Here is a 25,328-nt window from a genome sequence, read left to right as displayed (position 1 = left end):
GTTTAAGGAAAATTTAATCCGACTCAATAAAGTGAGACACTTTAGTTAGTAAAACCACAAAATCAATCCTTTAATTATATATTATTACCTTATTGTGAAGATTACTCTCCTAAATCTCCTTAATAATGGTCAAATGACTAGGAAATCACACTTAATCAAATAACTCAACTCACATACATTGGTCAAATTAATAAGAAGATAAAAGCACTAGAGATTCAATAAGGGTAATTAGACACAATGAAATCACGATTAATGCCTAATTACAAGTTAATCATTTACTTGCTAATTAGGCCAAGAAGAAATCACATTCATTAGCATAATAACAAGGTGTTGCAAAGATGAGATTACAAGGAAATCACACTTAATAATCCCAACAACAATAAATTAAGGAACTTGATTAATTAAGCAACAAGGAAATCACACTTAATTACTCAATGTAAACAAGGTTTCCAAAATTCAAACAATAAACACAAAGGATTAACAATGATAATGAAAATTAAGGAAAGATTAAGGAGTCTTACATCCAAAGATTACACCTTTGAGTCGGATTAAGAAGAGGTATTAGGAGATTGGGCCTATAATAGGCCCGGCTACCATTAGGGTTAGCCAAATTAGGGTTAATGTTCATTAAGATGAGAGGTATTATAAATACCCTCACCATAATCATGTAAGTCACAATTCAATAATACAATTCCTTCTATGCAATTCTCCCCCCTCTATAATCTTAACATGGTATCAGAGCCTCTTTCTTGAGGACTCTTAAAAATCGCTTCCGTTTTTCTGCCGGTGGGTGTTTAACTTAGCCGCGATGCCCACCGGTGGGATCTTTGATGAAATTGCTCAAAAATTTAGTAAAAAATTCTTCTTACCCTTTTAGCAAAATAATTTAAAATAAGTCTTTAAATTGTGATAAGTCATGCTTGATCAAGAAGGATTGAATCAATACTTTGGCTGTGCATGGTGTGGGATTTGATAATTTATAATATAAATCCCCCATTTTAGCCGAGAGAAAAAAAAAATCCTCTTCTCTTCAAAATCCGATTAAAATCATTCAATGTCGTTTAAGGTGGTACTTGTTTATTTGGAGTCCGAAAAAATTAACGTTCTCCGGATCTTGAAATTGACGGATAATTTTCCGTTTTATTGATATTTGTCAGGTTCGATTAGGGTTCCTGCAAATTAACTCATATTCGACAAGTCCGAAAAGCTTAACGTTCTTGTTCGAAGAAATTTTAACGAGTCTTATACTCATTTCTTACCTACCTTTGAAGACGAAGAAGATTAATGAAGATGATGAAGATTGAAGATTTTATTTTTCATTTTTATATTTTTTCTTTGTATATGTACTGCCTTTACGATTGCGGGAGGGTATTAGGAGATTGAGCCTATAATGGGCCCGGCTACCATTAGGGTTAGCCAAATTAGGGTTAATCTTCATTAAGATGAGAGGTATTATAAATACCCTCACCATAATCATGTAAGTCACAATTCAATAATACAATTCCTTCTATGCAATTCTCCCCCCCTCTATAATCTTAACAAGAGGAGATTAGTTCTCCATAGTAGATCTAAACTCAATAAAAAAGATGAATAATTCCCAAAATTACAACTTGATTAATTAAAGTAAGCATAAAGATGTCTTAACCTAGAGGAAAACACACTATATATAGTCTAACATAACCTAATAACCGGGACAATAAGCCAACTGTTCGAGGAAGGCGAGGCTGAGTGTTCGGTGATAATGTTGTGGACATACGCAGTGTCCGCACTAGCCCTAACCCTTTGGTCGACTCTTTTCATGTCGCTTGTATCGTCTTAGCTTCTTCATATATGTCGGGTTGAAGAAGAAAAATAGATTGCTTAGGGTTCTGATCACGTGTTATGATCTCTGGTGATTTATTGCGAAAATACACACTGACATACATATTGTTTTTTATGAAGAACATACGCACTGATAGTGTTGCGTGTCGGAAATCGAAATCGATCTTAATAGCCATGAATTGATAGATGAACTATCTCAACCAAAACCTTAAGATGATGGTTGAGGCCCAACTATTATAAATATTCCTATTATGAATGCAGGATAGATTAGCACAATATACCAATAGAGTGTATACATGTGATAATTATTACTTGCCAAAATCAAGCATGTTACCTCGACAACGATTTATTTATAATTAAATCACTATAGTTTCAAGGCAAAATACACGACATATCTCCAGGGATATACAATTGATCTCTCATAAGATTGGCATATCCGTCTTATGATTTAAATGGTTAAATAACACCCTAACTAGATCGATGAGATAAGTTTTTGTTAATTTATAATGGGTTTTTTTAAAATGTGCCCTAAGGGCACATAATAAGATAATTTAAATTTAAATCGATTGTGAGTACGTCTTAACTTTAAACCGTCTAAAACAAAAATATAAGCATCGACCGAGAGACCTCTTACATTACCCTTAACAATTTATTTATCTTCTTCGGTTATGAGTACATTTTAACATTATTTGTCAAATGAAATTGGTAGGGATGTAGAATTGAATGTATGTGATACGAATAACATCGCGGCTGGGAGACCTTGTGAATTTGTGATTAGTGGCCTGGTCAACTGGTCATGTGTGTTAATGCTATCAGTCTCGTTTCGGTGCGTCTTGCTTCAGACCATTACTTTTGGTCTGAAATAAGACGAACAACATGTTATCATTTGACAGTAAAATGTTTGTATTTTTCTGATAACATGTTACCATTATTTTCCCCACTATTTTCAGGGTAAAAAGTGACATCTCTAGTGATAACATTTTGTAGATTCACTGCTTACATTTTATTAAAAAATGACAACATTTTGTCAGTCTTATTTCAGACGGAAAAAGTGCCAATCTGAAAAAAGATTTTGCGGTCTCGTTTTAGGCATGCAGCCTCCTACATACGTCATCTTCTCATTCTTCCTCCTTTAATGTTTATGTCTCCCTGTTATTGTTTTTGTTTCTTCTTCTCACCAATCATATGGCCGCCTCATTAACTCATCATGCACGCATTTCATTCCACCCAAATTGTCGTTTGTGACGGGTCAAATAATGGCAAACTATTTATAATTATTTAAATACTCTTATTTTTGTCTTATCTACCTATATGGACAATACTTTACCCATTACAAACTTGTAACAGATATAACCGTCACAAGGAAAACTCACTGTTCATTCTAAATTTGAATTTATAAAAATTCATACAATTCTTTGCTTTTTATCACCAACTCATAATATTATACAAGTACACTTGATAAAGATGGAAAATCTAAAGATTTCTAAAATCTCATTCTACATAGGGTTAATCACGAGCGAACTTAAAAACAAAATTTTGGGATAGAATGTTCCTCTTATTGTTTTATACTTATGCTAAGCTTCATATCTAAGAATTTTGGAGTAACAAAAATTAATAATTTTAACCATTTTTTTTTTTAAATTTTAGGGGTAGCGAGTGCTACATTTGCTACTAGTTAGGTTCCCCCTTGTAGAGGTGCGGCAATCTCAAAATAAGAAGTGCGGAGTAAAGTAGAATAATAAGTATCCATATTATGTGAGAAGCTTGTTGAGTAACATCCAACACAAGGCATTAAGTTTGGAAGTGTTACATGTACAAATTATGGATTATGTACATGTAACATTAGATGTGATTAAATGATGTGAATTCATTTGTTTTTTACATTACGTGAAAAACATATGAATTGTTTTAATTCATTGGTAAGTAACGTGAAGTGATTTTATTATTGTAAAATATAACGTCACTTCACATTACTATATAAAGGATTGTAATCATTTGGAAAAATATATCTCACAAAATGTAATCAAACAAAGTGACTAAAAAGTCGGGGTTTGAGGGTGAGGTGGAGTACGACGGGTGTTTTTATACAATAATTTAGGAGGTTACTCTAGGGGTAATATTAGTGGCATTGACTAATATTACTGGAGGGCTAGAGGTTGTTATCTTATATTATTGTGGGTTTCGAATTGGTATTTAATTCGAGACGGTTACGTTGTACTGGTACTATATTATTATAGTGGATTCTAGTCGATTTGGCTAGTGGATTTTACTTCCGCTTTGGAAGGTTTTGCCCTGGGTTTGACCCTAAATACTGTCTCATCTTATTATTGCTTACATTTATTTACTTTTACGGTTTACTTGTCGATTGGTTGCTTCCGTTGCACGTGGGAGATTGGCGTTAATTTCCCAACAGTGGTATCAGAGCCACTAGGCTCGGTCCGGTGGCTGGTTTATAATTGGCAAGGATGTCAAATTTGGGGTCTCAATTTGCAGTACCAAAATTTGATGGTAAAAGTAGTTTCACCCTTTGGCAAAGAAGGATGAAGGATCTTCTGGTACATCTTGGCTTGGCTAGAGCCTTGAAAGGAGATGATGGTAAGCCGGAGAAGATGAGTGATGACAACTGGGAAGAAGTTTGCACCAAGTGTGCAAGTACTATTAGGTTGTGCATCTCGGATTCAGTCATCAATTGTGTTCTTGATGATGACTCTCCATCAGAGATATGGGAAAAGTTGGAGAAGCTCTACATGGCGAAGAGTTTGACCAACAAGTTGTTGTTAAAGCGACGGTTATATCGGTTGAGGATGGACGAGGATGATAATTTAATTGGACATGTGAATTTGTTCAATGGACTGTTAGACGAGTTGAAGAAGATCGAAGTGAAGCTTGAGGAGGAAGATAAGGCGTTACTACTCCTCAATTCTCTCCCGGACACATATGAGACTTATGTGGATACTATTTTGTGCGGTAAAGACACCATCACGATGGAGCAAGCACAGACAGCTTTATTGTCTTTTGATGCGAGGAAGAAGGACAAGGCTGGGGTACGGAGCGACAGTACGGGTACAGTTGCGGTTGCTCGGGATGGGAGAGGTCGATCGTTTAACAGGGAGGATGGATCGAAGCATGGCAGGTCTCGATCCAGGAACACTTCTAGGAATAATGATGTGAAGTGTTTCAAGTGTGGTGACCTTGGGCATATTAGGCGGTTCTTTCCTAAGAAATGCGGGAATGAAGAAAACAAGGGCGACACCAACTTGGTTGCCGGTGAAGGAAGTAGTGGTTGTTTCCTTACCGATGGTAGTGACATATTTGCGGTCACGGATGTGAACGACGTGTCTTCCAAGGAAGAATGTATATTAGATTCTGGTTGTGTCAACCACATTTGCACCCGAAAAGATAGTTTTGATGAGCTCCAAGAAGGCATGGCTAGGAAATTGAGTTTGGCTGATAACTCAATAGTTGATGTCATGGGTGTTGGGGTGATCAAAATCAAAATGTCAAATGGGGTGGTGCACACTTTGGACAAGGTTGCTTATGTTCCAAAGTTGCGGCAGAATTTAATTTCACTTAGTCAACTGGACTCCGAAGGTTATGGGTGTAAAGCTCATGGGGGAGTAATGAAAGTTACTAAGGGTTCTATGGTCCTCATGAAGGGGGAGCTACGTCGTGGTTTATACCGTCTGGATGCATATGCAGTAAAAACCTCAAAGGATAGCTGGAAACGGAAAAGTCGTGCACGTGTTTCGTTTGCGGAAGAGGCGACGAAGGTAGATTGTTTCCAGGTTGCAGACGGGCGCAAAGGTAAAATTCCTGCTGGTAGAAAGGTGGAGAGCAAGAGGTTTCTCTCCGGAGTCAAGTAACGTCATTGACTGGGTATAGGCTGTATACGGTGCATTGGCCGTGAAAGTGAGTTAGGGTGAGGACCATATACTAACTCGGGTGTGCAGCTCTAGTGATTTCAAAAGGCCAATGGTTGATTCCTCGGTGATGATCTCTTGTGTTCGAGGGGGAGATTTGTTGAGTAACATCCAACACAAGGCATTAAGTTTGGAAGTGTTACATGTACAAATTATGGATTATGTACATGTAACATTAGATGTGATTAAATGATGTGAATTCATTTGTTTTTTACATTACGTGAAAAACATATGAATTGTTTTAATTCATTGGTAAGTAACGTGAAGTGATTTTATTATTGTAAAATATAACGTCACTTCACATTACTATATAAAGGATTGTAATCCTTTGGAAAAATATATCTCACAAAATGTAATCAAACAAAGTGACTAAAAAGTCGGGGTTTGAGGGTGAGGTGGAGTACGACGGGTGTTTTTATACAATAATTTAGGAGGTTACTCTAGGGGTAATATTAGTGGCATTGACTAATATTACTGGAGGGCTAGAGGTTGTTATCTTATATTATTGTGGGTTTCGAATTGGTATTTAATTCGAGACGGTTACGTTGTACTGGTACTATATTATTATAGTGGATTCTAGTCGATTTGGCTAGTGGGTTTTACTTCCGCTTTGGAAGGTTTTGCCCTGGGTTTGACCCTAAATACTGTCTCATCTTATTATTGCTTACATTTATTTACTTTTACGGTTTACTTGTCGATTGGTTGCTTCCGTTGCACGTGGGAGATTGGCGTTAATTTCCCAACAAAGCTTTACGTTACCGTGATGTCAGTCATGTCACAAATGAGAATTAGTAAAATTTATTAGAATCAATATATATAACTAAAAGAGGCTTTTTTTTTCAACTTTCCTATTAAAATTAGGAGATAATTACTTATTTACAATTTTTCTATCATAATTAGAAAATAATTAATTATTTACAATTCTTCTATTGATATTAGAAAACTACTCTTTAATATTTGTACACTTACTATTTGCATAATATGGAGTACATGGAATCTTATCTATATAAATACAGAAACATTTCAAGCAATTTGGTGCGTCCACGTCATCACTAACAAGTTTTTTTTTTTTTTTTCCAAAAAAGCTGTAATGGTGGGCCCTTTTGTACGTACAACTGAATTAATTTCAGAATGTTTTACCGTGTTTATATACGATTTGATAATATGTTGATTAGTATATTTTCAATTTACCAATATTAAATATACTAAACATTATATATTACTAAATATACCCAATTTTAATATTAACATTTTTCGTAATAAAAAGAAATAATAACAAAACTGTGAAAATTGTTCATCGTGAATATTAATTATTTAAATCCCAAAAAATAATGAGCACATATAATACTCATATAATATAGAAAATAAAAATGAAGAACAATTCTAATAAAAAAAAAAAAGCAAAAATTTCCTTAAAAACGCATAAAAAATGTTGTATTTAATTAATGGCAGGATATTAAAAGCAACAATTATTTATAAAGAAAATTAAGAAAATGCTAACAATGAAATACTAATAATAGTTAAAACTCTAATTAATATCGGGAAAAAAATGAATTTGAAAAAGAAGAAGAGAAAAACGAATTAAAAACGGGATAAAGAGACATATCTCTTCAAAAAAGATTCACCAATGACAATTATTTATAAAGAAAATTAAGAAAATGCTAACAATGAAATATTAATAATAGTTAAAACTCTAATTAATATCGGGAAAAAAATGAATTTGAAAAAGAAGAAGAGAAAAACGAATTAAAAACGGGATAAAGAGACATATCTCTTCAAAAAGATTCACCAATGACATTATCAATAAAACATTAACCAATATGCGTATGGATTCTTAGTAAAAGTAAAATTTTGGACCAAACTTTACAAGAATTAATAATATCGACCCAAATTATTACATAAGACCATATTATATATTATGCATAAGACTAACCCATTAACAAAACCTCAGCAAAATTAATAAAAAAAATTATTTTTATAAGTTAATATCTTATATTATACCCGTGCAGTTTTAATCATTATATCAATGTTCTTAAAAACGTATGCGTGCAATTTTGCACGGGATGAAAACTAGTTTATTTATATAATAAAGAGCAAAATGAACGCTGAAATATGCTCATATATCTTGTTATTGTCTATACTCGGACCTTAGAGCGTATATCCAAATATTTAAAAGAGTAAATGAATATTAAAGAGATTAATTTTTACCTCCCTAACTAATATTTTCTCCAATCCAATCTAATATACCCATTTAATTTTTGGTGGTCTCGAAGTGACACTTAACTTTAACCATATTTTTCTTCCTTTATACGAAGAGTTTTTTTTTTAATAAAAAATATACTTTTATGAAAGATATTACATAACAAAACTAAATATGTTAGTTTTAACTTTCAAAGTTTTATCTTTTTAAATGAATTAACGGCCAAAGTTTTTAAAATTTGACCGCCAAAAAGCAAATAGGTACATTGGAATGGAATGAGTAATTGATAAGTGTACAAGTGCGATAAATTGATAATAGTTTAATTTAAGACAAATCTATGGTATAAATGTAGGAATTATAGTTTTTCAACAAGTGTATGATAATTTAATTAGATCAAATTTTAAACTATTATATTAAAATTAATATATTTAAATATTAATTAAACAAACTCTATGAGGATTCATTTGGTGTAAAAAGATGGAATAGAATAAGATCCATGGAGCATGATATCATGGAGGTATTGATTCCGAATCTCATACCTTTTTATGGCTGTTTGGTTTACTTAAAGAGACGTTTGGTAGGCCTTCTGGAATGGAATGGAGTGAACTTGTTTCATTCAATTGTTTGGTTTGGTTGGTGTATAATTGAATGCAGGTAGATATCCAATGGATTTTTACTCCATGCCAACCCTATGGAATACCATACCTATCTTACGCCCTTTGTATCAAACTACATTTCTTTCCTTTACAATTTTAGAATAAACCAACAGTTTTAAGAAGGAATAGATTTGGATCCCTATACCTCTAGGGTATCATACTCCATTTCATCACGTTTCATCTTGAATCAAACGACCCTTAAGATTGTAATACTAAAGAAATGGAGTTTGAAACCTTGGTGAAGATAAAGTAGTATGAGACTTCAAGGGACTGGAAAGAAGTTATATACATGATAGATTATAACTTCTCTACAAAATACCCAAACCATACATTGGAATGAACCAAATCCATTCCAATAAGTCTAACCGTACACCTCTTGAATGTATTAAACAACATGTATTAATCATAGTTATATTATATAAACATAATTTGTATTTTGCATTCCTTTTTTTCTTTTTTTGCATGTTCAAACTATTCTTTACGGGTGACACATAAATCTTACAGGGCGAGGACTGATTTTATAGTGGGTGTTTTTTTATTTTTCGAAGGGTGGAGGCGGGTTTTGCGGGAAGGGGAAAAGTGTCTCGACGGGTAGGACTACTCTCCGACGTTTACGAGTGTGGTTTAGGAGATAGAAAAAGATATTTATATGTAGGGGCTGGGGTTGTTCTGGGACATGGTTGATTCTGATGTGTTAGTTCGGTTAGTTGGGTGGAAAAGGTTGGATATGGAAAATGGTGGATAAAGTGAGGTATTGATTGGAGAAGGTAAATAGATATATTTTATTTGAAAAAGTATATTATATGAAAATAAGAACGTGACAAATACTATAAATATAGACTAAAAACCTTTGAAATATCATGTATATAAACCAATTTTGTTTCTTTGCTAGACACAAAACAGAACAATCAAATGTTATACTCCCTTCAATCCAATCCAATGCTCCTTTGGGCCGGCGCATAAATTTTAATGTGGAATGACTTTATAGTGTTTTTTGTGGCGGTATTCTTGAAAATAATTAGGGGTGTATAAAAAAAAATGTCATAATGTGGAGTTTTAATAAGGCAGTTACAATGGTATCATTTTAAAAACAAGAAATAAAAGAGGATAATTATATCAACTAATTTACCAAGTAAAGAAGGGGAACATTGAATTAGATTGTACAAAAATGAAAATTGGGGACATTGGATTAGAGAGGGAGTATTTATCATGTTAATATTATATCATTAACTTTTAATCGAGTTATTTTGAGAATGTCATTATATCGTCTTGGGTGTACTGTTTGGATCCCTCCGTTCCTTCACCATTTCTCTTATATCTCATTTGCTAACCAAACAAGTAATTTTGCATGCTTTTGTTCCCCTCTCATTTCCCAACCCAATAAGGTCGATGATCAAGACATAATGTTGTTCTCTAATTCTTCTCAATATAGACATGACGTCAGACCCGTCCAATAGCAAGTTCAAGGTGTTCTCAGAACAGAGTCCCAAACGGTTTTGGGACCCAAGAATTATTCTGTTGTTAGAATGATTACATATGGTTACCATAAAGTAGGATAAAATTATCTTCACACAGTGGTTATTGCACACTTGCTTATTGCATTTTCTAGCTTGAAGGCCGAGTTCGATCCTTTTGAGCAACAAAATTCCTTCTCCATTAATTTTATTTTTATCGAAAACATTTTTTTCCTGAAAAATTGCGAGAAAACTTCTTTTTAATAGTGAATAAAGTCACATACCTTCAAGCTTTTAGTTTATAGTTTATTAAGCAATGCATTGGTTTATTATAGTTCATTATTTCAAAATTAATAATAATGATAAAAAAATTCTTTTATTATTTGGGACCTCAAATCGACATATAGAACGGGCCTCTTAAATTTATTTGACAGCCCTGCACGACGTTATTAGATTAGTAACTAATTGAAATTTAAAATGACAGTATATCAAATATTAGATGCACATTAGACTTTTACAACTAAAATAAGTAGTGCAATGCACTATAGTTGTAACTTATTTTAGTATCCACGAGCATGAAAACTAGTTATTATATGAGTTGTATTCTTGTAGGATTAGTTTTCAACTCTATCTACATAATCCTAACATGAATTGCATAAAATCAAAATCGCAATCTCCCAATTCTGCCACAATTTTTATTCCTTTTAAAGCATCTTGTCACACGTAAACTCCTACCAAAAAGAGAGTGGATTCTCTGTCCTATTTTGTATCACATCTTGTGTCCCATTATACTTACCCTGTGACACATCATTAGTTTAAGAGAATTTGCTATCAATCTTATCATATGAATGATGATGTGTCGCAAGATAAAGACAATGGGACAGGAGATGGGACATAAAAGTGGAATGTGTGATCTCATTTAAACAACAACAAAAAAAAAACGCATAAACTCCTACCTAATTCATGCAATATATATAGCTGTATTAGCAAAACAAAAATCAACCCAAACTCAGATTTAGGCTCTCTCTAAATGTGAATTGATCTCTTTCTTAGAAAAAACTTTTCATACGTACAAGAATATTATATTCTAACGTTTTGCAACAATATTTCTATTTTATGCTCCGTATCATTTTTTTAATACTAAGCACGACATTTCTTAGTTGATCTAATAATCAGCAAATAATAATTTTAAAAAAAAATCATTTTTGGGTTATAATCATAAAAAATCATGTGTTTGTTGATGTACTTAGTAAAAGTGTAATGAACCATTGACTGTTTTACCGTTTAACAATTTTGTTATAGAAAAGGTTTTTTTTTTTTTTTTTTTTTTTTGGTGCTATATAAAACATGTTTTATGATGTCTTCCTATACTACTCCGTACTTTTGCTATATGTGTGAAAGTTGCGTTATTGTTTTAACCGCTAGTTTTCCTTAGACGGGAGTACCCGTCTTAATATTAAAACATTTTAAATTTAAAAGCTTTTTTGTTGGGTTATATATTCTTGTTCTATATCAAAAACATCTGAGCAAAATATTTTGAAAAAACAAAAAGATGAAGGTAATAAGTTTGTTTATGGTGGCTTCAATGCCAATAATAAAGGTGCTTTTGATTACTGCTATTGGTTTGTTTCTTGCTTTAGACACTGTTGATATCTTGGGTGCCAATGCTCGCATACATTTGAACAAAGTAAGTAACAGAGTTTACGTCTTTCATTCATTTTTCTCCGTAGTTTACTAAAATGGTTGCGCTTCTTTTAATGGTAAATTATCAAAAGCCGATGTAATATAAATAACGTTGTTATTTTATTTATATTTCGTGTTGATTAGGTGGTGTTTTTCGTATTCAATCCGGCACTTGTGGGAAGCAATTTGGGAAAGACAGTGACTTTGGAAAGCTTTTTGAAATTGTGAGTAGCACTGTTTGTTTTTTTTAATGACGTGGAACCAGCATCCGCTATCTTTGTTACGTTTTTCAATGATTATAGGAGTTTAATGGTGTTATTATTGGATTTAATGTGTGAATATTGGTTGAAATGAAGGTGGTTTATGCCAGTAAATGTTCTAATTGCATTTCTACTTGGGTCAGCACTTGGATGGGTTCTTGTCAAACTTACAAATGCTCCCAAACATCTTAAGGGTCTTATCATAGGAGCTTGTTCTGCAGGTACAACTTTATGTTCACTTGCTGATTATAGTGAAAGGACCTTTATATAAACCCGTCCAATCCAGCCTCGATTATCCATTTAAGTTTTTGGTTGACTCGACTTTTTTTGCACGTACTTGGGTGGACTAAAGTGAGTCATTCTGAAACGGTCTCTTTGTATTGCTAATACAAGTTTAAAGCTAAGGCTGCGTACATCTGACCCCCTCCCTTATCTCGCAATTTGCGGGATCCATTAAGGCACTAGGGTAATCTTGTTGTTGTAATTGGGTGGACTACTTTGATACACTTGATCTATACAGGAAACTTGGGTAACATGATTATCATCATCATTCCTGCAATTTGTAAAGAGAAAGGCAGCCCCTTTGGAGCACCTGATGTTTGCTACACATATGGAATGGCTTACGCTTCGCTCTCCTTGGCGGTATGAAGCCTTCTTTTTTGAATATACAATATTTGTTTTGTGGTTAATGTATGGATGCATGTGATCACTTCAATTGCGGATCATCTGACCTATTGTGTTCCAATGTATCAGTTGGGGGCCATCTTTCTGTGGTCATATGTTTACAATATTGTCCGGATATCTTCAAAGGATGTTGCAGAAATTGCAGCAGGTGATGAGTCTAATGGGGAAGCGTCTGTCGAATACAGACAACCCCTTCTTCCTTCAACTGATAGTTCTCACAAGCATTGTGATCAGGTGACTATCTCGTGCTTTTAGTTTTAATTTAGTCATATTTAGGCATATTCTTATCAGAACATACATTTGCTGCTGGTCTCAGAATATTAATTTGTCGACAGATTCCATTATCGAGTAGGATAAAGGATCGGTTTACCACATTCTCTAAGAAGATCAATCTCAAGGCAGTGCTGACACCTTCAACTTCTGGCGCGGTATTCTCTTGTTCTTCACTCTAATTGACCTCAACTGATTTGTTATTTTTTTATAAAGAAAAGAAAAGGAAGATTTAGGCGGAACAAGTTCCGCCTGAATAATAGTTTATTGAGATATTCTCTCGTGTACCCCTGAACTTTTTCGTTTTCTAAGGTGTACCCCTCGTTTTTCACAAAAAAACTTTAACCGGCAATAATTCTCTGTTACGAGTTCAGAAAATGGTAATTTTTTTTTCAAACAAATTATCTAGGCCTTGAATTTGAAAAAAACATTCACTGCATTTTGAACTCGTAGCCGGTAGTTATGATTGGTCAAATATTTTTTAACGAATAAACTTTGACCGACCATAATTCCCGACTACGAGTTGAGACGTCGGTGAATTTTTTCTCAAACTGAAGAGTCTTAAAGACGGTCAATGTGGAAACAAAATTTATCGTATTCTGAACTTGTAGCCAAGAGTTATTGACGGTCAAAGTTTTTTTACATGAAAAGAGGGGTATATCGTAGAAAATGAAAAAGTTGAGGGGTACACGAGAGAATATCCCTAGTTTATTTATTAAGCAAATTGTTGGACTATAATGTAGTACATATATCCTACAAATAAAGCTAACAAAAGCGGGACTTAACCCGATAGCATTCAGAACATCAGTATTTTCTGAACTTGACATCTTGCTTCTTCTGATTGAATAGATTGTTGGTTTTGCCATCGGAGTTATTGGTCCGATCAGAAAGTTGTTGATTGGCAATGATGCTCCTCTCCATGTCATTGAAGATACAGCTTATTTGCTTGGGTAGGTGGTATAACTATTGCTCTTAAGTGATCTCGCTTCGTAAAGTTGTTTTGTGCTTCTGTTGTTAAATTCCTCCTAAACTGGTATTTTAATCTGCAGAGAGGCTGCCATTCCTACCACCACATTGATACTTGGAGCGAATCTTCTTCGGGGTACTTCAACACTGTTTCCATGCATAAATTTGATCAAAAGGTGACATAAGAGCCCGAAATATGACTGAATCCTGAAATTTTGCAGGTTTGCAGGGATCAGGAATTCAGCTCAGGATCGTGTTTGGCATAGTAGTAGTTCGATACATATTTCTTCCTCTATTGGGCATTCTTGTTATAAAAGGAGCAATTCATTTCGGCCTTCTTCCGTTTGATCCATTATTTCAATTTGTTCTGCTAATTCAATATGCAGTCCCACCTGCCATGAACATAGGTACGTTTTATTATCATCTCATTTTTATTTATGTCAGGGTGGTTCAGGTTCAGATCGGATCAATATAAGTAATCTCATACGGAGTTAAAGAATAGCTGTTATTTTTGTAATGTAGGCTAATTATTTCTGTGCTTGCCATATGCTATGAATTCTAAGCATTAACAAGAGTTTTCTGTTGCGTATGACAATGAAACAGGCACGATAACTCAGCTGTTTGGGACGGGTCAGAGCGAGTGTTCGGTCATTATGTTGTGGACTTATGCGTGCTTTGGCCTCAATCGCGCTCACATTTTGGTGTACATTCTTTTTGTGGCTTGTTGCTTCATAGTTTTGTTTAATTTTCTAGCAGCATCGGTGTTAAGAGAAAAAAAGCCGATTGCAGAGCGACTCCTTAGTCCTTGTACAATTGTAATGCTGCAGATCGAGAGACGTAAACGTAATTTTGGAAAATTGTAATATACCAAAAATCTTATTGCTCCAAGTTTTTTTTTTTCTAATGTATCGCACACTTAGTCGCATTAGAGCGGATGAGGGATTCGAACCTGTGACATATTGTCCTAATACCTCCGTTTTAACCACTAGACTAACTGTGACACCCCGCGATAACGCGGAAAATGTAACTAATAAATTAAAGCGGAAATTTATGATATTTTAAATTTTTTTTATTACTAGTTAAATATTAACACGCGGGAGCCACTAATGAAATGAAACAAATACAACGATGGGCAAACTTAGGTTGTTACAACCCAAGTCTAGAAAGCTGAGAAAAGATATCCCACGAATAAACAGGTAAGGGGTTTCTAAGCTAGCAAACTAAGGTCCAAGGGTTTAGTTCTCGCTAGCCCACACGTCTTCTCCACGTAAGCATCTTCACAACCTGTCATTCATGTAAACATGAACGCCAAAGTCAGTGGGGAGTAACTCAAGGTTCTCCCAGCCACAATATGTCGAAATACAAGTAAACAAACACTTAATTAAACACATTGATCATACAACATATTTGAACGATAATGAACAAGGGGATATAACTGATAATCATGATGAGATAGGCATAATACTTTCTTAATGGAATATGCATGATACATTAGAATAAATATGCATTCAAGGAAATAGAATAATCAAGTCAACCAACTCATCTTGACACGACTCATAAGTGTAAGACATATACTTAGTATGAACTCACAAGACAACCACCTAGACTCCAACCTCCTGGTAGGACCACGATAATAATACGGTCCTAGTCTAAACTTGGATCCAGACTCTCGGGATGGAAGTCACCCGATTCGACATGCGGTGACCTATCCGCATCCAAGACTCGAAACATGGCACACAGACCGTAACCAAAGGTCGAGTAACCCCAAATCGGAAACATGACACACATACCGTAACCAAAGGTCCGAAGAGGCGGAAGGATAACCCAATCCGGAAACATGGCACACATATCCGTAACCAAAGGTCCGAAAGGGAAAAATAAGGAATGTTGATTTATCACTTTCTTATACACTTTTATAACTCCTTTCGTGATGATTTATTTACCGTTTTCGTGCCTTTTATGTCATTTATATGCCTTTTATAGTGAATTGTCGATACTGCCGCTATTTTCTGTTTAGTGCAGAAATGACGCATTACGAAGATAATCAAGTTGAGATGAGCATTGCGGATATGGCATAGTGGAATACACGAAGCATGGCACGAGAAACGAGGTGGCTTGAGGATTAGAAGTGAAGAAGACGAGAACAAGCCATGTGAAGCTGGTTCCTCGATCGAGTCCATTAAGGCTCGATCGAGTCATCCTCCTCGATCGAGTGCTGCTAGGCTCGATCGAGGAACCTGTCTGACAGATTAATTTCCGTATTTTCCTAAAACAGTTATTTTGTAATATAAATTAAAGACTCGTAAGTTATTATTAGGTTACGCTTTATTTTGCTGAGAACGGCTGGTAAACTCTCTTTAGCTTGGATACACTGTTCTTTAATCTTTCCTTATTGCTACGGTACTAATCATTCCTCAATTATTATTCATTCAAGTTTTATGTTCTTAATTAGTTGTTATTACTTCATCTTGTTAATCATGCTTTCAATCATAATTATTGTTGTTGTTGTTAAATTCATCATGAGTAGCTAATTTCCTCATCTAGGATGAAGGGGATCTAGGTAAATTAGAAAGGGGAATGTTAATTAATTGCTAGTAATATCGCATGAGTTATCGTTTGATTATTGTTCTTCTTCTAGTTAATTGATTTAAGCCTGAATTGTTAACTAGTGTAGCGAATAAATACTTTCACCGACAGGGTTAGAATTAATATAGGGTGCGATAATCAAATAGAATGTGTCTAATTATAGCGATTGCATGTTAGAATCGATCTAAAGGACATAAAAAGAATTAATCAATCTTGTGACCTTAGATAACTTGATTGACCTAGCAATTGATTAAGAGACCCATATAATTGACCTAGTGAACCGGAAATCCTAGAATTTCAATTTTATTGTTATAAAACCTTTTAATTACTCGTTATTATTTGATTAGATAACAAACAAACCAAAAACCCCCAAGAAACGGTTACCTTCAGACGATCTAAATATTAGAAAACTGATTATTACCGCCTCCCTGTGGATTCGATACCTGTCTTACTGCTAGCTACTTTGTTAGTAACTGAGATAGATTTATTTTGATATTGGTGATACGAATTTAGCTATATCAATTTTGGCGCCGTTGCCGGGGAGGCAACAATTATTTAGTTTGTTTCTGTTTATTTTGTCTTTTTGTCTCAGGGAACCTAGTTCCTTGAGACCGTTCTCACACTTTTCTTGTTAGTTCCGTGTATGCCCAGGTTGACTAGGTCCGAGATTATTCCTTTTGATCCTGAACCAGAGAAGACTTTTCGCTACAGACGGAAATTTTAGCAAGAAGTGGGTCAAGTAGAAGACTTGAGTATACTTGACGTCGAGCTCAGAATTTTTGGCCAATCAGTCCTACGAAGGGGACGAAATTCCCGAACTTAAAATTCCTGTCGAAATTCCCACTCCTAAGATTACCATCATGCCTACTCTAGCCAGTCACTCCGAGCCTACCTTGGATTCCATCCCACAAGGATTCAAGCTGCCCACTACTGACAATGAAACCTTTGAAATTCGCCCACCTTACATCAATTTGGTGGAGCGAAACTTATTTGGAGGGGCAGCTGCTGAGGATCCTGCGACACATATGGAGAAATTTGTCACTTATTGCTGTTCTATCCCTTTAACAGCTGGAGTGACACAAGATCAGATAAAGCAGGTGCTTTTTCCTTTTTCTGTGAATGATGGAGTTGCGGAATGGTTGAGAGATTTAGATATGGAGGATGAAGGAATTACTGACTGGAATACTTTAGCTCATGCTTTCTATAAGAGGTACTTCCCACCTCAGAAGACTAATGCGCTGAGAAGTCAAATTACTAGTTTCAAGCAAGGAGCTACTAAAGATTTGAATGAAGCTTGGATTCGCTTCAAACGTTTAGTCCGATCAGTTCCCCATCATGGTTTCCCAAAGTGGTTTCTTTGCAACCAGTTTTATAATGGGTTGTATGACGATCATCGTGCCCTTTTGGATTCTTCAGCTAATGGGAGGTTTCAGGATAACACCAATGATGCTACCGCGTGGAAGCTAATTGATCAGATTGCCACCCATACTGCCAAGTATGGAAATCTTAGGGGAAGCACGCGAGGAACCAGTAGTGATATTGCTCTTGCGGCACAATTAGAGGCTATTTCTGCCCAAATTGCTGAGATATTGGGTAGTAAAGAGAGAGTTCATGCTATGAGTCAACAATTAGAGAAGTCTTGTGCTCGATGTGGTTTAGACGGTCATAATGCAACTGAGTGTTTGAGTACATTGGAGCAGGTTAATGCCTTTCAGTCTTACAGACAAGGTGCACAAGGTACACCTTTCTCCAACTTTTACAATGAAAGAACGAAGGAACATCGTTTCCTTCAATGGTCTAGTCAGAATGTGCAAAACCCGCAGCAGCTACAACCACAAAAGAATACGTATGCCCCTCCTAACAATCGTGGTAATCAACCACAAGGGGGATATCAAAAACAAAATCAAGGAGGTCAGCAGTTTAACAATCAATATCAACAACCTCCTCAACAAACTCATCAACAAGCTCCAAACAGTGAGATGGCAGAGTTGCACAATCTTTTGCAACAAACTTTGTCAATGCAGCAAAAGCAGACGGCTCAAATTTCTGAGCTGATTGCCCATAATAAGATGCTAGATAATCAGGTGGCTCAGATGGCACTTCAAAATCCATCAAAACAGCCTGGAGGTCTTCCTCCTCAAGGTAAACAAGCTCACGAGCAAGATAATGTCATTCAATTGAGGAGCGGTACCACATATGCAAATACCGAGCTGCAAAGTCAAGATTTAGAATTGCCCACTAAAGATAATGAGGTACCTTATATACATCTTAAGGGATTGGGCAATTTGGAGCTTAGTGATGATGAAAAAGAAACTAATGAAGTTGAAACACGAGCTGAAGATAAAAGCAAAAAGAACGAAAAAGACGAACCTGCTAAGGTTCCTCGATCGAGTCAGCCCGAGCTCGATCGAGGAACTTCTGCGCTCGATCGAGTGACATCAGGGCTCGATCGAGGCACCTCTCTGGCAGACGACGGTGTTTCAAAACTTGATTATAAAGGCAAACAAGCCGAGCCCATTACTATTGCACTACCTTTTCCTCACCGTCAACAAAAATCTAAGCTGGACAAGCAGTTTGGTAAGTTTATGGAGGTCGTGAAGAACTTACAGGTAAGTGTTCTTTTCACTGAATTAATTACTCAAGTGTCGGCTTATGCAAAGTTTATGAAGGAGATTTTGACAAGGAAGAGATCCTTTGATGCATTGGAAACTATTGCTTACACTCAGAAGTGCAGTGCCATGTTGCCAATTAATTCACCACCTAAATAAAGCACCCATGAAGTTTTTCTATCCCTTGTCATATTGGTCATCTTGTTATTAGTAAAGCTCTTTGTGATTTAGGAGCTAGCGTTAGTGTCATGCCTTATTCTATTTGCAAGAAATTAAATATGGGTCAGTTGACAATTACTAATATGACTTTGCAGATGGCTGACAGATCTGTTAAACACCCACTGGGGGTGTTAGCCCGTACAAGTTGGGAAATTCTTCATTCCCGTCGATTTTGTTGTCTTAGACATGGCTGAGGACAACCAAATCCCTATCATCTTAGGTAGACCATTCCTTCACACGGCAGGGGCAGTCATAGATGTTAGGCAAGGGAGACTGACTTTAGCTGTGGGGGATGATACCATTTTTTTTAACTTAGAAAAAGCATTAAAACATCCCATGATAGAAGAAACTTGTCATGGTATTGATGTTGTTGATTTTACTATTGATGAGTGTCTTTCTGTGTGTTTGGACAGGGATCCTCTGGAGATTGCCCTAGTTTCTAATTCAGCTGATCAGACGGGTTCATGGAGTCCAGAAGTTCATGAGATTGAGAGGCTTCTAACTAGAGAGGAATGCCCCCATCAAAAGGTATATAGTTTGGGTATTGCACCTAAGGTAACTGAGGTAAAGAAACCTGAACTCAAACCTCTTCCCTCTCACCTTAAATATGAATTTCTTGATGACTGTGAAATGAACCCAGTAATTGTCAATGCTAGCTTAACTGAAGGTCAACTATCTGCTTTGTTGACTGTTTTGAGAACTAAAAAAAAGGCAATTGGGTATAACATTGACGACTTACAAGGTATTAGTCCTGACTTTTGTATGCATCGCATTCACTTGGAAGAAGGCCACAATCCTAGTGCACAAGGTCAGAGACGACTAAATCCTCCAATGCAGGAGGTGGTAAGGAAAGAGGTACAGAAATTACTTGATGCTGGCATTATTTACTCTATATCTGATTCTAAATGGGTCAGTCCTGTCCAAGTTGTACCTAAAAAGAGAGGTACTACAGTAGTAAAGAACGATAAAAATGAATTTATTGCTACTAGACTTGTTACAGGATGGAGGATGTGTATTGATTATAGGAAGTTGAACACAGCTACTAAGAAAGACCATTTCCCGCTTCCTTATATTGACCAAATGTTAGAGAGATTAGCATGTCATAGTTATTTTTGCTACCTAGATGGCTACTCCGGTTTCTTTCAGATACCCATTCATCCTGACGACCAGGAATAGACTACTTTCACGTGTCCTTATGGTGTATTTGCTTATAGGAGGATGCCTTTTGGTTTATGTAACGCCCCAGCTACCTTTTAGCGGTGTATGATGGCCATATTTTATGATTACAAAGAATATATTATGGAAGTCTTTACGGATGATTTCAGTGTTTATGGTACTGACTTTGATATTTGTTTGAGAAACTTGACTAAAGTTTTGCAGCGCTGTGAGGAGAGCAATCTTGTGCTAAATTGGGAGAAGTGCCACTTAATGGTTACTGAAGGGGTGGTACTCGGTCATTTGGTGTCAGGTAAAGGTATCCAAGTGGATAAAGCCAAGGCTGAGGTAATTGAGCAACTCCCGTACCCGGTTAATGTTAAGAGTGTGCGTAGTTTTCTTGGTCATCCAGGGTTCTATCGCCGCTTTATTAAGGATTTCTCTAAAATTGCTCAACCTCTAACCCGACTGTTTCATAAAGATACACTTTTTTTCTTTACTGATGAGTGTGTTAAGTCCTTCGACAGGATTAAACAAGCTCTTATCTCAGCTCCCATAATTCGATCTCCGGATTGGAGCCTTTCTTTTGAGATTATGTGTGACGCCAGTGACTATGCAGTTGGAGTTGTTTTGGGGCAAAGGAAAGATAAGGTGTTACATGCCATTTACTATGCAAGTAAGACTCTTGATGATGCGCAGATCAACTATGCTACTACGGAGAAGGAGCTTCTTGCAGTTGTCTATTCTTTAGACAAATTTCGAGCTTATCTTGTTGGTTCTAAAGTTATTGTTCATACTGACCATGCAGCTTTAAAATATCTTTTAACTAAACAAGAAGCTAAACCTACACTTATTAGATGGATTTTATTATTACAAGAATTTGATTTAGAAATCCATGATAAGTCTGGTGCTGAGAATGTTGTTGCAGATCACTTGTCTAGATTGAGATTTTCACGAAGAGAGATTTTGCCCATTGATGACTCTTTTCCAGATGACCATCTTCTAGTTGTAGCTGCAAACACTTCATGGTTTGCAGATTATGCCAATTATTTGGTAGGAGGTATGCTTCCTTTTGATTTGTCTTATCAGCAGAAGAAGATATTTATGCATGATGTGAAGCGGTATTTCTGGGATGATCCATACTTGTTCCGGGAGTGCGCAGATGGTATTTACAGATAATGTATTCCAAAGGGTGAGGTACGTGCCATCCTTTCTCATTGTCACTCTTCTTCTTATGGTGGTCATCATGGTCCTTCTAGGACATTTGCTAAGGTAATGCAATCGGGTTTTTATTGGCCTACTATCTTGAAAGATGCTACTACTTTTGTCCGTTCTTATGATGCGTGTCAGAGAACATGTAATATTTCGCACAGGCATGAGATGCCTCAAACTGGAATCCCAGAGGTGGAGATTTTTTATGTTTGGGGCATTGATTTCCAAGGGCCATTCCCTACTTCTCATGGGAATCAATACATATTAGTAGCTGTAGATTATGTTTCTAAATGGGTGGAGGCAATTGCCACCCCCACTTGTGATGCTAAATCTATTGTTAAGTTGTTTCAGAAGATTATCTTTCCACGGTTTGGAGTGCCACGCGCGGTGATTAGCGATGGAGGAAAGCATTTCAATGAGCGTCATCTTAATTCTTTATTGAAGAAATATGGCGTTACGCACCGTAGAGAACTAGCATATCATCCTCAAACCAGTGGACAAGTGGAAGTTTCTAACAGAGAATTGAAACAAATCTTGGAGAAGGTAGTGAGCAAGAATAGAAAAGATTGGAGTCGGAAGCCTGATGACACCTTATGGGCTTACCGTACGGCATACAAGACACCGATTGGAGCATCACCTTACAATATAGTCTATGGCAAATCTTGCCATTTACCTGTGGAGCTTGAGTACAGGGCTATGTGGGCCATAAAGGAGCTGAATATGGTTCCCTCACTGGTGGGTGAGAAAAGATTGATGCAGTTGAACGAGCTTGATGAGTTTCGACTGCATGCCTATGATAGTGCTCAAGTATACATGGAACGAACGAAGAAGTGGCATGACAAGCATATCTTGCCAAGGGAGTTTCATGTTGGTGACAAGGTATTATTATTTAACTCTCGTTTGCGTTTGTTTCCAGGTAAGCTACGGAGTCGATGGTCTGGACCGTTCACTGTAGTTAAAGTGAATAGATTTGGGTCAGTTACACTGCAAACTGACAAAGGTGAGACTTTTAAAGTGAATGGGCAACGATTGAAAATCTACTATGAAGGTGCTCACGTTGGGGTAATAGAGGCCGTTGACCTCTTTGCCATTGATTCCTCTCACTGATGAGGTAATACGGTCTTGCGGGACCGCTTAAACCAGCGCTACCGAGAGGCAGCTTAGAAATTATAATGTATTATTTTGTAAATTAGGATTTCAATTTAATTATCGCATTAAATTTAAGCATTTCCTTGAGTTTTGAGAGATGTGAGGGAGGGAATTTCATATGTTTCAAAGATATTTTGTGCAGGATTTGACGGAATTCGAAGTTAGGAATCACAACAACGAAAAAGGAGGTAAGCAGCAGGTTCCTCGATCGAGTCCACCCAGGCTCGATCGAGGCACCACCGTGCTCAATCGAGTGCACCCAGGGCTCGATCGAGGCACCAAGGGGTTAATTAAAAACCCGTTAGGACTGATGGTTATCAAATAATACCTCGCAAGTGCACGATTGTCGTTCTACACTATTGAGGGTCGATCCCACAAGGAGTTGGTAGACTACCAATCGTTCTAATTCTTGTGCTTAGCTAAGTCAAACAATTATAAGGAGATGGTAGTAATCTAATAACTAAACTAACAAAATGAAATGCAAATTAACAAGAGAAGTAAAAATAAGCAAGAAGAGATTAAATGTGTATCAAATGATAGGAAAGGCTAGAACTCGGTTCTCCCACGACTATTCGTAATTTCACATAACAATTCACTAGGCTAATCATAAGGGTAGAAAGGCAAGGGGGAGATGGCTCTAATTCGCCTACTAACTCCCTCTCGGGCTCATAATAAGACACTAGCTCTACCCACCAACCCCCCTCTCGGGTTCGAAGGTCGGAATCCCTAATTCAACACCCAACTACCCCAAAAACATGCATTTTTCCAAGGTGGTCAAGTAATTGGTCAAGGTCACTAAGGACTCATCGTATTCCGGGTCATCCCACTCCTCCTCTCGGAGGCCGATTTCAAACTCTAGCCTAGAGCTACCCTCCCTTTGTTCTCCCTTTCGGTCTCAACCTAGGTTAGTGATAAGACCAACTTCCGGGTACCTAATTTACAACCTAACCAACTCTCGTTGGTGGACAAGGGTTACAAATCGACACTACCCAAAATCAATCCATAAACCAAATCATTCCTCTAGACTACCCTCACCAATTTCCCCCAACAATTAGCCTTTATGAGAATCAATTAGTGAAATTACTCATGTCGGGTCAAACCGAGTCCTAGTAGAAGACTACTCACTAAACATGTTTCTAAAGGCAAGAGAAACAACAAATATGGATTATTTAAGCATAATCATGGTGGAAGAATAAATTCTACTACTAATCATGTAATAATCCAATACAAATTAGGAAGAAAAACTATTTAATCTAAGAATTGATAAGGATTAAACTAAAAGACACAAACTTTAACTCAAGAAACTCAAAGATTCAATCTTTGACACAAGGAAAAATCAAAGACTCAATCTTTGAATGCAAACAACAATGGTGAACAAAGAAAAGATGAACAAGAGAGATATAAACATCAATCAAACAATAAAGAGTGCAATTCTAACTTAAACAACTAAACAAAACTTAAGAGAAAAAACAAAATGTAAACAAATGAAATTAAGAAGAGAAATTATACCAACTCAATAGCAAAGAAATGAACTTGGATTAAAAATAAGAAAGGAGATGCCTTCAATATTCTTACAACCCAATTTCTACACTAATAATGGTATAATTATTGAAGAACTTGTTCTAATTAGGGAAAAATTATCAAAGTAATTAACAAAGTTTGAAACTTGGAAAAGGGAAATAATTAGATCTAGGGTTGTGTGTACAAAGGGTTAAGGGAGGGGGTATTTATAGTCTTTCATTGGATTTAGAAAGGAAGGGAAACAAAGCCCAAATCTCGCAGCCTGGTGCGTCCTATCGGTGGACCGGCTACCGGTCCGCCTACCGGTAGCGAGGTCATTTGCAATTTGTCTTGAAATTTTGGAAAATAACTGGTAAGTGTGTTCTGCCGGTGGACCGGCTACCGGCCTGCCGGCAGAACACGGTCTTCAGCTCTTCAAATTCTTCTTGGTAGTGTGCTCTACCGGTTGGTCGGCTGCCGGTCAGCCTACCAGTAGCGAGGCCAATTGCTTATTCTCTTCTAAATTCCAATTCAACTTGTGCTGATGTGCTCTGCCGGTGGACCGGCTGCCGGCCTACCGGCAGAACACAGCCTACAGCTCCCTTTGTTTTTCTCTTGGCAATGTCTGTGGGGTGTTCTGCCGGTGGCAGAACCGGCTGCCGGTCTGCCGGCAGAACACATTCGTCAACTTTTTTCAACTTCGTTTCTTCTCAAGCTAACACGAGCTACCTCCTTCACTCGGTCTTCATTCCACCTTGCCTTTCTCAAGGCCAATTTCCTACAAAAGAGTACGGGGAGTCATAATATCAAGGTACATGGAATAAAGGGCAAAACACGAGCGAGAGTGAGCTAAAATGCGCTAAAGAAGACAAAAATGCATGAGAAACGGGAGGTGAAATGGCGTAAACTAAGCACATATCAAATCTCCCCACACTAAAGCCTTACTCGTCCTCGAGTAAGTCCAAAACCAATGCACAAGAGACT

General features: G+C 36.5%; 1 protein-coding gene and 1 pseudogene across 1 annotated transcript; both read left to right on the top strand.

Moving 5' to 3' along the window:
• The first annotated feature begins 11,509 nt into the window (after nt 1-11,509).
• On the top strand, nt 11,510-14,799 carry LOC141643427 (protein PIN-LIKES 3-like; annotated as a pseudogene).
• A 2,561-nt stretch (nt 14,800-17,360) lies between these two features.
• Nucleotides 17,361-22,650, top strand: LOC141641683 (uncharacterized). Its single transcript, XM_074450337.1, has 4 exons — nt 17,361-17,537; nt 17,589-17,710; nt 17,927-18,200; nt 22,612-22,650. Exons 1-4 carry the CDS (start codon nt 17,361-17,363, stop codon nt 22,648-22,650), a joined length of 612 nt encoding a protein of 203 aa, XP_074306438.1.
• The last annotated feature ends 2,678 nt before the right edge of the window (nt 22,651-25,328 follow it).

Source organism: Silene latifolia, chromosome 2 (genome assembly GCF_048544455.1).
Source record: "Silene latifolia isolate original U9 population chromosome 2, ASM4854445v1, whole genome shotgun sequence".
NCBI lineage: Eukaryota > Viridiplantae > Streptophyta > Magnoliopsida > Caryophyllales > Caryophyllaceae > Silene > Silene latifolia.
Note: the sequence above shows the minus strand (reverse complement) of the source record. Positions and strands in the feature narration are given on the sequence as shown.